Raw genomic sequence first — 14,855 nt, forward strand, 5'->3', positions numbered from 1 at the left:
ATTAATTGTGAATTGGCATTAAGGAAACTGTTAGTTTCAAAAGTTTGAAAAAATGGAAAAAATCACTGGGCTTAGTTAGGACCCCTTTTGAAAACAAACCAATATTTCCTCAACACAAAGAAAAAAGAGTTCCCAAAATCGTGAACATCCGTTCATGGTACGATTTTGAAAAACGTACCATGGAATTTGAACACTTTGTTCGTGGTTCCCAATTGCATGAACTCTTTTTTCTCCCTGAACTAAATCTCACTGTGCTCATTCATCAGGTTTCCGAACCCCGGATTATCCCGGAATTGTGCGATAACGTCTTTGTGGCATCAGTTTCCATTTTGAAGCGTGGAGCACTGTCATCACACGTCGTAATTCAATGTTTCCATTAATTATGCTGCCTGCCACAGTGTTTCGAGCTGACCCGAAACGCGTTTCAAATGTTCATAGGGAACACACAAAAAAAAATGATAAGCGAACTTTTTTAATTGCGCCTCGAATAAAAGTTGCTCTACAGTCTAGTTGGACGACGACGACGCAATCAACGCCGGCCACCGTGAAAGCTCTTATCAAAGCCAGTATTGAAATGGCTGAAGGAAGCCGCAGTGAGCATAAATGAGGGGGAAAAATGGCAGCAGGGTGTGTCATGCCACCGTCATGTCGTCCCTTTGCATGATGAAACATGTTCAGTGCTTGATGTGGCGTGATGCTTGGAAGACGGAAATTTTTCGGCCGAAGGTTATCGCAAAATGTTTTAATGAGCGAACATTTCCGAACATATTATGCTTTACGTTAAAACGGCATGGTGCAATAGCTGCAGGATGTTGCGAAATCGCTTTGATACGGCTGCTCTAAAATTGCGTTATCAATTGCATACTGTTTTTTTGACACACCAAATTTTCTGCAGAAATGAGCTTTGAAGATCTAACAAAGTTGCGTCATCGGTCCAGGTTCTTTAACTGTTGAAAGCTCTGTTTGTTATTTAAAAAAATGCTGATTATCTTTTGACTATCAACTAAAATAAAGCGTCAAATTTTCCGACTCTTGTAGCAAATGTCACCTTCTCCGGCGCAAACACTCATTTTTGTCAAAAATTTTGACTTTTTTGGTGCCTTCGGTATGCCCAAAGAAGCCATTTTGCATAATTAGTTTGTCCATATAATTTTTCATACAAATTTGGCAGCTGCCCATACAAACGTGATATATGAAAATTCAAAAATCTGTATCTTTTGAAGGAATTTTTTGATCGACACCAATCTTCGGCAAACTTGCAGGTATGGATAAGGACCACACTGGAAAAAAATGATACACGATGAAAAAAATTGGTGATTTTGCCTTCCTCACTGAGGTAAGGCTATAATCCTGCTCTAAAAATGAACTTCGTATAAAGACGTCGTAGACCCACCTTCATGTATACATATCGACTCAGAATCGAAAACTGAACAAATGTCTGTGTGTATGTGTGTGTGTATGTGTGTGTGTATGTGTGTGTGTATGTATGTATGTGACCAACAAACTAGCTCATGTTTCTCGGCACTGGCTGAACCGATTTGACCCGAACTTGTTGCATTCGACTTGGTTTAGGGTCCCATAGATCGAGTTTTATACAGATTGAAGTTTCGATAAGTAGTTCAAAAGTTATGTATAAAAATGTGTTTTCACATATATTTGGATCTCACTTAACTGTATGTAAACTATGTCCGGGTCCATCATCCGACCCATCGTTGGTTAGGTTATCAAAAGACCTTTCCAACGAGTCCAAAACATTGAAGATCTGGCAACCCTGTCTCGAGATATGGCCACTTAAGTGATATTGATGTACTTTTTTGAAGCCGGATCTCACTTAAATGTATGTAAACTACGTCCGGGTCCATCATCCGACCCATCGTTGGTTAGATTATCAAAAGACCTTTCCAACGAGTCTAAAACATTGAAGATCTGGCAACCCTGTCTCGAGATATGGCCCCTTAAGTGATATTGATGTACTTTTTTGAAGCCGGATCTCACTTAAATGTATGTAAACTATGTCCGGATCCACCATCCGACCTATTGTTGGTTAACTTATCAAAAGAACTTTCCAATGAGTCGAAAACATTGAAGATCTGGCAACCCTGTCTCGAGATATGGCCACTTAAGTGATATTGATGTACTTTTTTGAAGCCGGATCTCACTTAAATGTATGTAAACTATGTCCGGATCCACCATCCGACCCATTGTTGGTAAGGTTATCAAAAGACCTTTCCAACGAGTCTAAAACATTGAAGATCTGGCAGCCCTGTCTCGAGATATGGCCACTTAAGTGATATTGATGTACTTTTTTGAAGCCGGATCTCACTTAAATGTATGTAAACTATGTCCGGATCCACCATCCAACCCAACGTTGGTTAGGTTATCAAAATACCTTTCCAACGAGTCTAAAACATTGAAGATCTGGCAACCCTGTCTCGAGATATGGCCCCTTAAGTGATATTGATGTACTTTTTTGAAGCCGGATCTCACTTAAATGTATGTAAACTATGTCCGGATCCACCATCCGACCTATTGTTGGTTAACTTATCAAAAGAACTTTCCAATGAGTCTTAAACATTGAAGATCTGGCAACCCTGTCTCGAGATATGGCCACTTAAGTGATATTGATGTACTTTTTTGAAGCCGGATCTCACTTAAATGTATGTAAACTATGTCCGGATCCACCATCCGACCCATTGTTGGTTAGGTTATCAAAAGACCTTTCCAACGAGTCTAAAACATTGAAGATCTGGCAACCCTGTCTCGAGATATGGCCACTTAAGTGATATTGATGTACTTTTTTGAAGCCGGATCTCACTTAAATGTATGTAAACTATGTCCGGATCCACCATCCAATCCAACGTTGGTTAGGTTATCAAAAGACCTTTCCAACGAGTCAAAAACATTGAAGATCTGGCAACCCTGTTTCGAGATATGGCCTCTTAAGTGATATTGATGTACTTTTTTGAAGCCGGATCTCACTTAAATGTATGTAAACTAGGGCCGGATCCACCATCCGACCCCTCGTTGGTTAAGTTATCAAAAGACCTTTCCAACGAGTCCAAAACATTGAAGATCTGGCAACCCTGTCTCGAGATATGCCCACTTAAGTGATATTGATGTACTTTTTTGAAGCCGGATCTCACTTAAATGTATGTAAAGTATGTCCGGATCCACCATCCAACCCAACGTTGGTTAGGTTATCAAAATACCTTTCCAACGAGTCTAAAACATTGAAGATCTGGCAACCCTGTCTCGAGATATGGCCCCTTAAGTGATATTGATGTACTTTTTTGAAGCCGGATCTCACTTAAATGTATGTAAACTATGTCCGGATCCACCATCCGACCTATTGTTGGTTAACTTATCAAAAGAACTTTCCAATGAGTCTTAAACATTGAAGATCTGGCAACCCTGACTCGAGATATGGCCACTTAAGTGATATTGATGTACTTTTTTGAAGCCGGATCTCACTTAAATGTATGTAAACTATGTCCGGATCCACCATCCGACCCATTGTTGGTTAGGTTATCAAAAGACCTTTCCAACGAGTCTAAAACATTGAAGATTTGGCAACCCTGTCTCGAGATATGGCCACTTAAGTGATATTGATGTACTTTTTTGAAGCCGGATCTCACTTAAATGTATGTAAACTATGTCCGGATCCACCATCCAATCCAACGTTGGTTAGGTTATCAAAAGACCTTTCCAACGAGTCTAAAACATTGAAGATCTGGCAACCCTGTTTCGAGATATGGCCTCTTAAGTGATATTGATGTATTTTTTTGAAGCCGGATCTCACTTAAATGTATGTAAACTAGGGCCGGATCCACCATCCGACCCCTCGTTGGTTAGGTTATCAAAAATCCTTCCCAACGAGTTCAAAACATTGAAGATCTGACAACCCTGTCTCGAGCTATGGCCACTTAAGTGACATTTATGTACTTTTTGGAAGCTGGATCTAATTTAAACGTGTGTAAACTATGTCCGGATCCACCATCATAGTCCCATTGTTGGTTAGGTTATCAAAAGACCTGTTGAACAAGTCCAATAAATTGATGATCTGGCAACCCTGTCTCGAGGTATGGCCACTTAAGTAATATTTATGTACTTTTTTATTCCGGATCTAAAAAATAGATTAAATGTTTGTACAATTCCATCACATCAGCCATTGTTGGAAATAAGTGAGGAAGGCTCCAACCACGTAGGTGGATTTAGTTAGTTTTTAATTTAACTGTGGTAAAAACTTGATTTGCATTTTCTTTAATTTTTTTTTTGATATGTTTTAGGGAACACTAAATGCCAACTTTTAATAAATTTCTAGAACGGGCAAAAATCCTTGACCGAGTTATGAAATTTTGAATCAATACAGATTTTTTCAAAAAATTGAAATATTGGTCGCAAAATGTTAAAGTATGAAACATTCATAAAATTTTCCGATCTTTTCAAAAATATAAAAATATAAATATTGAATTCACAAGCCATAGTACTAACATTTGCATGGAAAAAAGTGTTTTCAAATGCATTTTAAACTTGTTCAATTGTTTTGCAATCATAAGTTTAAAATAAATGTAAGATTTGACAGAAACAAAAATGTTAGCAAAAAAAATTTTTGTGGTAATAAACATCAAAAAATTTCAAAAACTCATTTTTTTTAAATCAACCCAAACATGCTAAAAATGATTCTTAACGCAGGGAAATGCATTTTAAATTGATTTTAGCTGACTAAATTTAAATGACATTAAATTAAAAAAATATTTTTTTGCCCCCTGATTTTTCGTGCCAACTTTGGTTATGGGCAGGGGGGGGGGGGGGGAGACAAAAACTTAAATTTGTAAATGAAATTTGTACCAGCCCATTCTAACAAAAAAATACGTAGAAAATATTTTTGCAACTCCCTGCAAAGTTTTTTTTTGTAGCATTCGTCGTATTAATTTAACTCAGTGAACCTTGAGTCGTGCAGAATAATTCATTTTTTTGCAACTTGCTGTGTAAACTAGTTCAGTCCAGACTCGATTAACCGAAGGCCTTGACAAAATTTCACTTCAGATTATCACAAAAAATGTATCGCTCAATTATTTTTTATTGTCGAGCTTAAGGATGACCCCTAATTGAAATATAAAAAAAACAAATGCATTTCTGCATATGAAAATAAAGGAAAAACTATGAAAATAAAGGAAAAACTAAAAAACTGTTTGTTCATGATTAAATTATCTGAATTGCCATACAAACTTTCGAATAATCGAACTTAAGATAATCTAAACTTCGGGTAATCGATTCTGGACTGTATTTTGATTATGTACAAAAAAATGTGTGAAGTACTTTTCGATTGCAAATTGAATTTTACATTAAAAATAAGGTAATTTTTTGTATGGAATTTTTATTTTTTATTAAATTCAATTTTACATTTTTATAAAAAAAATTCCATACAGAAAAATTACCTTATTTTTAATGTAAATAAAAATTCCATACAAAAAAATACCTTATTTTTAATGTAAAATTGAATTTGTCTATTTTTTCAACTCGGTGGCAGATTTTTTGACCAGACTTCTCTATGGCTCAAAAGTTGCGGGTTTTTGTCCACTAAAACATATCAAAAATCTCGAAAATCAAAAAATACTTATTTTGGGAAATTGAGTTTTCGTGGTAAAAAAAGTTTATAAGAAAATCGGCAATTTTTTTCACGTGTACCTTTTTTTCTGAATAGTCATCAATAATACTTACAACTTTGCCGAAGACACCAAATTGATCAGAAAATTCACTCAAAAGTTACAAATGTTTGAATATTTACGTACCATTTTTGTATGGTCAGCTGCCAAAATTGTATGGAGACTTGTATGGTTGAACCAATGGCACAAAAAGCTTGTTCGGTCATAGCGAAGGCCCCCACAAAGTTTGAGCCAATTAAAAAAATACAAATAAAATCCATTTCCGGTTTCGGTAGAGAATTGCTCACATTTTTTTTTATGTTTCTTTTGGAGACTCTGCAATTTTAAATATGTTGAGATTTATTTTAAATTGTTGACCTTTTTTTCGTGGTGTTTTGAAAATCTTGATCTCTTACTATAAAAAATGCATCACTTTAAATTTCTCGGATATCACACACATTAAAAATGGCCTTTCACATAGTTTGAAAAAAGGCCTTTGCATGTATCTTCCAAAGTTTATAGCAAAAAATAATAACAAATGGCAAATCATGGCATCAATATTAAAAAAGATGTTTTTTGCGCAATCATGTTTTTTTTGCGCTGTTCACTGAAAATTAACTTATATTCAAAATATTTTAGGTTGAGCCCGTACGTGATAAAAATTGATTATTAATGCAGAAACAAGCATTCTCATAAGCTTTCAGTTGACTACAGCTCTCATTGCATTAAACATTTAAAGTTTTTTTTGCGAAAATTATTTTTTGCCCTCACAAATTTAAGTGCAGTTAGTATCCTTACAGTTTTTATGTTAACATTAATTTCACTTAGAATTTTAATTGCAAATGTTTTTAGTAGATACTGCGAGCATTGCTCTCAAGAGCACGTGTTTTTAGCTTACGATCGCAACATGTGCTAATTGGCATGGTACAGAATATAAAAAGTCGCCAAAGACAAAACTTTATTATTATACAGATGGAGAATAGCTTACGATCAGTCCAGGTTTATGTCTATTTTCATCATAAAATTATGAATAATTTTCAACTTTATAACTTTTCTTTCACAGGATTCTCCAGACTAACAAAACGTTTTTTTCCAAACAATCCTTAAACTTTTCCCACCAATGCTGACCATGAAAAGCAAATTGTTTACTACCAGTATATTTTTTTTTCTTTATCAAACAGTGTTTTGCTTTCAATGAAGAGATAGAGTACACACCACCAGCTTGGACATTTCTATAAATACGATTAGTCCGCGGGAGAGATTTGTCCCAATTGCTGATACTGCCAAATGACCCGTGGCACTCGTCCAGGTCAACGGAACTTCAGATTAAAACCGGGACTCTTCTAGAGTGGAAAGTACCGTGGCTGAAGTTTGTTTGGAAAATTGAATTTTTCCTGGTAGTTTTCCACATGGACGTTTTGCTAGGAGTAAACTTTTTAAAACGTGACAAAACAAAGATTTTAAAATAATTATGCAACGTTCGATGCATCTCCAGTTCACTGTAAAGCCTCCTCTCATGATTCGTGAGAGATGACTAATATTTGGTTCACCGAACTTTTATTTCGCTTCTTATGCTGATATATATTTTACTAGGTGATTTGGTACCTATTTTTGAACTTTGTGTTTTTAATGATGCTACGTGCTTGTGATTAAACGGTCATAAGTTTGAGTTTATTTTGCTTTCGCATGATGAGGAACTGATGCTTCATAATGAAATCAGATACAATGACGTCATCCTGCCCACCGTGAATATATCAAATTTGGGTTTGCTCTCTTTTGAATCTTTGTTTTTGTTGGTGGTGACGTTGATACGCTGATTCTAAAATAGATCGATCAATGGTTAGTTTTAACAATTTTTAAGGTTTGTTTGCGTGTCAGAGTTTACATACAGGTCTGTTTACAATTTCGCGGGCTGTTAATAATACGAAAATAAGCGACTTGATTAGCGACAGAATTTAAAAAGATGGAAATAATTCTGATAAATAAGTCCCTTCTTTTATGAATTTACCACATGGTTTCCGTTTATTTCCATTACCATTTTTTTAGTTTTTTGAATTTTTTGCCAGATTTATCTGGCCGATTGTGAAGGGGGTAACATAGCTTTGAAAAAATGCAACGGCCTAAGTACAACAAAATTCTCCTCTTGTTAAAAAAAAATGATTTCATTTTGAAAATTTGATGCAAAACAAAGCATCAATTTAGCTCAGAATACGCTTGAAATTTGCGATATTATTTTTCACAATGACAATGCTTTTCCTTTGTACAGGCGCAAATTATATTAAATTGATTTAAAAAAAATAACTTAATAGTCCTTCGCCAAGGTACGTAGATTAGTAAGGTAAGGCGGGTTTTCAAGCTGTCAAAATAGTTAGTTAGCACGAAACCCGGATTTTATATGGAGATTTTCAGAAAAGTGAAAATTATACCATCTTCCGGGCAAATTTCATCGGATTTTTTTTCTATGGTGTTGTTAAGCATGCCAAACTGAACTGAAACACGCTTTTAAAACACAAACATTTTTTCAAAAAAATAAGTTCAACTAAACGCGTTTTTCGGTTCGGATTAGCATGCTTAACAGCCCCACAGAAAAAAATCCGATGAAATTTGCCCGGAAAATGGTAAAATTTTCACTTTTCTGAAAATCTTCATATAAAATCCGGGTTTCGTGCTAACTAACTATTTTGACAGCTTGAAAACCCGCCTTACCTTACTAATCTACATACCTTGGCGAAGTCATTTTTTTTAATCAAGTTAATATAATTTGCGTCTGTGCTAACTATTTTGACAGTTGGGAATTCCCGCCTTACCTTATCTAATCTACGTACCTTTTCCCTTCGCAGCTGACAGAATATGTTCTACTTGACAGCTCGTTCGGAAGGAAACATAGTTGATCCATAAAAAAATGTGTCTTGTTAGTTTATTTTTATTGCTTTATAATGAACAAAAGTGATCAGAAATGGGTTTTATCGTGTTTTCACCTTTTTATGTACAAGTTTACATAGGGCTTTAGGAGCCTATTTCGCTTAACATTTTTCCAAGTACTTTGAAGCTGACCTAGTCCAAACCACGTGATAATTCGACCACCATCAGATCTTCGCTCAGTCGCGATCGGTCAAAATCAAATCCCAAATGATCGCGCGCATCACAGCCGACGCCATCCAACCTGACGCCATTTGGCACGGCCTGATAACGCGGCTCGACATGGCGAAACCTTGCAGGGCAAGAGATTGCTTAATGTGCGGCCTGTTTCCCCACAGGCTTACAGTGGGAGCTGATTGATTTTTGATAAGCCAGAGGGAAGGGATCTGTTTTCGTCACTCTGTGTTCCTACTGAGGTGACAATCTTGCTAAATGAATTGTTTAAAGTTACGCAATTATTGTTTTGTTTACTAGAATCGGAAACAGGAACCATTATCCGCCTTTCCAAGGTGTTCGGCGCACTCTATTTACTAGAAAGTTGACGAGCGTTTTGTCTGACCTGGACAAGGTTTGCTAAACAAATGTCCGGTCTATTTACACCGTAGGTTCTTGTTTGTTTGAGCATCCAGGTTTTGCTTCAATGAAATTTTACAAAATACTCTGGCGCCGTCATCACCTTGCGCGCAAAGTCTGAGTCTGACGGTGGAGGGATTTTTCCCTTGAAGAAACAACTGAACCTGCAGGAGCAGGATTTGCGAACTTATCTCATTTGATTCAAACAAAGTTGCATGACCTGAAAAGACCTGCTTCGTTGATAAAAACACACCTCATCTTTCAGAACGTGGCCATACTCATCCCAATTAACTGAATTCACGCTACGCCGAAAACTGATTGTCGGCAGCCATAACTTCAACATGAACCCACGACCGATAACGTGGGCCAAAGTGCCCAAAAGAATCTACTAGAAACGTGATTGAAGTGTGGGCCCGGCACGAGTTTGGCGGCATTACTACAATGGACCCGGAATCGGTCGTTAGGCAGCTTCTACCACCCCTGCGTTATCTTATCGCCCCCCAGAGTGCGGTATAGTACGGGAACTGTCTAGACGACTGCCGATGATGCCTACAAGTGCCGGTGGTAAAGAAGACAGCACAGCATCACGAGCACGTTTCGGGCTGAACTTTGGCCTAGAACGCGGATTTGCAGCGGATTAGCTAATCTTTCGAGAAGCCTTGAACTCATTTTGTGGAAGATTTTTGTGTTTGTTTGTTTGCTGTGCACGTACTTGAAAAGTTGGATGATTTCCATGGAGTTGTCTGTTTTGTCAGTAATTGAATAAAAATCCTACAATAATTTTGCAAGCTACAATTTAATTTACAAACGACGCCCATGCTTCCACAACGAAGACGCCACCAGACGCTTGCGCGCGTGCGCGACGTTAGCCCGCAAAACGCCCAAACGTCACCTTCACCTCCCTTTCTAGCTGGCAGACACGGTCTGTCACTTGCGAAAAACGCAAAACAAAAATAATTAAAAGTCATTACATATTTGAGGAAAATTTTCTTCAAAATCATCCACCCAAGTGTTTTAGATGCCGTCAGCCTGCATTAGTGAACTATGAACTATCGGGGAACGATGCAGTACGAGCGTTGCAACTGCTGTTGAATCCAAACCCACGGTCTGATCTAAGAAGGGAGCGCCGACCGAAAAATTTCCCTTCCCATCACTTAATCGGGCAGGACACTACGGAGGCTTCAGATTGGAGGAGAAAAAGTGAGTGACTTAAGTCAGCGACCTTCTTCTGGAAGATTTGGCTTATCACCGTGAACGGGGTGAAAAGTAAATATTTGGCTCGCTTCCGACGTCGGTTGAGTCACGACGTTTTTTTTTTGTCGTCTGCTCTTCTGAGGGTGACCCTGCTAATTGGCTGCGACGACTCACGGGATCGAATCAAGCATCAGAGAGTGGGTAAAAATGGCCTCGACGATGCAGCTGGAGTTTGCCCAGGCGATGACCGATTTCAAAAACATGTTCCCCGAGATGGACCGGGACGTGATAGAGGCGGTGCTGCGGGCCAACCAGGGTGCCGTGGACGCCACCATCGACCAGCTGTTGGCCATGAGCACCGATAATCAGGTGAGATTTGTAAGTTTTCGACGCGTGTTTATTACAATTTTAGTTTCATGTTTTGGTGAAAATAAGAATATGTTGATAATGAACTTGTTTCACCACTCAGAACGAAAAGATCCGCACGGAGTCGGATGTGGACATGGGAAGAACGCCGGCTCCGGGAGGAGGTGCCCTGCTGGACCTGACGAGCTCGACACCTGCGCTGCTGAGTACGTCACCCAAGTCCAGTGCGCTGGGGGCGTCTCCGAAGATAAAGAAATCTCCGGGAAGTTCGTCCAGCGTGACCAACAGTCCGCGAAACGCGCCCGTCATGATCGGCGTGGTGCCCAACGCGCAGGACAAGGGCCAGTCGAGCCGCAGATGGAACCCACCGCTGCTGGGACCACTTCCGCCGACGTTTCTCCGGCTGGGCGGATGTGGCGAGTCGTCGCGCAACACCGAGTTCGATCTGGGTGACGAGCAGTTTGCGATGATGCTGCAGAACGAGGAGTTTATGGCGGAACTCAGATGGAACCAGGAGTTCCTGTCGGCGCTGGAGAATGACCACCAGGGAAAGGTTTCGGACGATGCGGCCTTCAAGGAGCGACTGCGCCACATGGGCAAGATCTCGCGGAAGAAGTTCACCCAGCTGGCCCGGGTCTTCACCTGGCAGCGTGGCAGCACCAAGAAGGCCAGCGCCGTCAGACATCCGGACTCGTTGCTGCTGCAGGAGGAACACAGCGACGACGAGGAGCCGAAAAAGGCCGGACAGTCCGCCAAAAAGTAGATTCCTCCAACAAGGGCGATTGTGCAAAATTGATTCCAGAGTTTTATCCGATTTATTTAGAGTGTACTAGACGATAAGACTGTTATATATATTTTCTTTCCCGAGAATTTGGCCGAAGAAAGTGCGCGGGAGGCTGCAGAACTGCAACAACTGAAATTATTACCTTGAACGCGGACTGAGAGAGGGTGGTGAGGGTTTTGAGTGTAAATGGTCATATCAGCGAAAAGGGGGAAAGTTTGGATGGGAAAAAGAGGAAAATGTTTACACTTTTTTTTTGGTTGACGTGGCACGTGCATCGCAAGTTCGGTTTTAGTTTTGTTGTAGCATATTTATTTATTTGTACATAGATAGAGACAGTTTATTTTTGCCTGTTTTTACTTTTAGACTTTAGCCGATACATTAGGAAACGCATTTAGGTCCGGTGCAAAAGCGTAGCTTAGGTTTGGATTGTGGCAATTTGTTCGATTTGCAAGGCGTTGTAATTTAGTGCAAACAAAAATACTATAAATAAATTTAAAACAAGCAGAGCAATCTCCCTTTGTTAAGTAGATGCAGTTACTTGAGGCAAACTATTACCGTATACATTTGAATTATTCTCATAGTGCAAGCTGGGCAAAACGTTGTAGATACACGATAAATGTAAGTCAATCACTAGAAGCAGTACTAGGGGAGGGGAAGAAAGATTAATGCAACCTTGCAAGAACTAGTCAAACGCAGAGAACGTGTGATTTGGCTCCGACAGACAGTAACTTACAAACAAACGTGCAATGAATATCTGTTCCGTGGCCAGGGTGGAAAAGAGCGGAGCTACATAAAAGATAAAATAATCTAATTAAAATACGAAAGCTGAGCCTAAAATGCAAACAGCAGTGAACGTGGCGTGAACAACCAAACACATACATAGAGATGAAACAAAACAAAAAGCAACTACTTAGTCTAATCTGATAGTGCAAACGACTAAAAACCATCGTATATTGCTCCCTCCAGCCATTTTATCCGACTACTACGTTTGGTTCTGATCCGTACTACATGCACGCTCATTGGAGATTATCAAATATGCTCACCTTTAGTTGTTTGCTGATTGAACAGAGAAATTGCAATAGAAAAACCCCAAATGAAATCATCATATTTTGTGAGTGAACAGCTTTTGTCATAAATCTGATTTTAATCTTTACTCTCCAAAATGAATCTTAACGAAAGGAAAACCTACAAAAAAAAAACTTTTACCCATCTAAAAAAATGGAACATATTTTTAGGACGTTCTCGAATGTCAGCAAAAAAGAAAAAAACAACATAAGAATCAATACTGTAATACATGTTATTATTTTACTCAATAAAACTCAACGGAATCAAGTTTCACTTCCTTCCGAAACCGCCGCCTACCAGTGGGCATCGTGCCAGTCCGCAACCCTCCTCACGATACTCGCGTGGCTGGCGTACAGCTTCACCCCACCGTCCACGTCCATCCAGCGGACCTTGGCGGCGTCATCGCCAGCGTGCAGATCAAAGCAACCCACGACGCTGCCGTCCCCATCGTGGAAGTTGACCGCCACCGTCTCCATCCAGGCGTTGTCCGTGTTGCGCGGGTCGTCCACGTAGCCCTTGTAGATCTCCCGCCCACTGGTGAAGAATTGCTCCACCTGGTCGGTGGCGGCCCCGTCCGCACTGGCCATCGCTTCCTCGAGGAACTCGCGCTTCAGGGTGGTGCTGACCTGGTGGGGGCAAAGTTATTAAATTTATTTTTAAAAGTTAGCTTTATTTTTTACTAACGGATTACAACAAATCTTGAAAATTTGAAACTCGCGTGAACTTGCGGGTCAAATGCGGAAATTTTTTTTTTTAAAAATGAAATAACACTGAATCTATTCATAAGTCTAGAAAAGACTATTACTTGTTTTTTTTTAAAGTTCAAGTTTTTTTTAAAACCTTCACGTCTTCCAAATACTATCGAAAAATTAAAAGTGCAACATGGAGTTAAACTTTCTGTCAAGCTGCTGTGAAGTTTACCATGACAGCTGCGAAAGTTTCACTCCATGTTACCGGCTCACATCTCTCTTTTTAATTTCACGATAAAAAAGATTACAATTTTCCAACAGCTTGTATGCTTTTGAAAGCTATGCTATGCCAAGCTATGCTAAATCAGAATAAACCCTCTACAACCCAACCTCGCCTCTAGGCGGGATTCGATTTGAAAAATAGCCAAAAATCCATTTTGCAACCAAGTTTTGATCTTTAAAATGCATTATAAATATAAAAATTCTTAGGTTGAAAGTATGACTTGTTTTATGTGACTCTGCCAATATTTTTTAAAAATGTTTTTTTTTGGGTCAACTTTGGCAGTGTTTCTTACTAACATTTCCTCTATGGCTTCATCCGTAAAGTACGTCACGCTAAAATCAGCTAAAATTTACCCCCCCTCCCTCCCTTTGTCACGCTTTTCCTATACTTACAACACGCAATGTTACACTTGCTCAGACCCGATGATCATGAACATTTAAAATGGTTAAGGGGGCCACAAAAAATCACCTCGCGGGCCAGCTTTCGATCACTCCTCAATATCGATTATGTTAATCTTATTTGGACAATATATACAAATTTGGAACAATTTGGTCTTAAAATAAAGCTTAGATTGCTGATATTATTGTTTACAGCGATAAAGCTTATTTTTCTGAGTACAATTACCCTTTGTACGACCACAAAGAATTTAAAATGGATTTTTAAATCAATTTTGAAAAATTAACCTCGCGGTTCTTCTTTACAGAAAATCCCCTACTTGACAGCTCGTTCCAAGGGGACCATAGTTGATCCATCGAAAAAATGTTGTCTTGTCAGAAAAAATTGCATTAAAATGGAAAAAAGTGATCAGAAAAGGTTTTTAATCGTGTTTTTTACCGTTGAACATAAAAATTGACACAGGGTTTTTGTACCCAATTATGAACACATAATGAGTCTCAGAAAAAAATTAAACAGTAATTACTATCCAAAAATTGGTATCGATTATATTATCTCGATACTTTCTAATCTTTTAACAAAATTATAATTTTGGGATCTCAAATCGGAAAAAAGATAACTTTCAAAATAAAAGTTTTGTTTATTGTTTATTGTGATACACTCTGTTGAATATTTTTGAAATTTGCCTTGATATTTAATTTTTTTAGCGTTGAAATGTGTGTTTTCGTTAAGAGACCATCCATTACCATGTGAAAACTTTTGACGATTCTCGCTGGCCGACAACGAAATTATGGGAAAGTATTTTTTGTATCAGGCTTGGATTATGCTTATAACTTTGCAATTTTAGACCATTAACATTCTACAAGTTGCATTTTGTAGGAAATTGGCGATAGATTTTTATAGAAAGAAATGTAACCTGCAAACGTTCCTAGATTTTAATCACC

The 14,855-nt window shown here is 38.6% G+C and overlaps 2 protein-coding genes across 5 annotated transcripts in view; one reads left to right on the forward strand and one right to left on the reverse strand.

Moving 5' to 3' along the window:
- The first annotated feature begins 10,041 nt into the window (after positions 1–10,041).
- LOC120419747 (CUE domain-containing protein 1) lies at positions 10,042–12,329 on the forward strand. 3 transcript variants are annotated; one of them, XM_052710132.1, is made up of 3 exons: positions 10,042–10,403; positions 10,474–10,709; positions 10,801–12,329. In XM_052710132.1, the coding sequence occupies exons 2-3, from the start codon at positions 10,539–10,541 to the stop codon at positions 11,458–11,460; spliced, it is 831 nt and encodes a 276-aa protein (XP_052566092.1). In that variant the 5' UTR covers positions 10,042–10,403; positions 10,474–10,538; the 3' UTR covers positions 11,461–12,329. The 3 variants fall into 3 exon arrangements, with proteins under 3 accessions (XP_052566092.1, XP_039438485.1, XP_039438486.1); XM_039582551.2 differs by having other exon boundaries at positions 10,043–10,709; XM_039582552.2 differs by having other exon boundaries at positions 10,043–10,700.
- Positions 11,758–14,855, reverse strand: part of LOC120419746 (ADP-ribose pyrophosphatase, mitochondrial) — a 4,742-nt gene continuing 1,644 nt past the window's right edge. For both annotated transcript variants that reach the window (XM_039582550.2, XM_039582549.2), the window contains one exon: positions 11,758–13,172. In XM_039582550.2, the coding sequence (XP_039438484.1) occupies positions 12,840–13,172 (333 nt within the window). In that variant the 3' untranslated portion in view covers positions 11,758–12,839. The remainder of the gene's footprint in view (positions 13,173–14,855) is intronic.

The sequence above is a fragment of the Culex pipiens genome, chromosome 3 (genome assembly GCF_016801865.2).
Source record: "Culex pipiens pallens isolate TS chromosome 3, TS_CPP_V2, whole genome shotgun sequence".
NCBI classification, from domain to species: domain Eukaryota; kingdom Metazoa; phylum Arthropoda; class Insecta; order Diptera; family Culicidae; genus Culex; species Culex pipiens.

Excerpts from the sequence above, each read along its gene's own strand:
- LOC120419747 (XM_052710132.1), top strand. The coding sequence starts at position 10,539 with ATGGCCTCGACGATGCAGCTGGAGTTTGCCCAGGCGATGACCGATTTC. Across the intron at positions 10,710-10,800 it reads CCGATAATCAGGTGAGATTT|AACGAAAAGATCCGCACGGA; the intron begins GTAAGTTTTCGA and ends TTCACCACTCAG.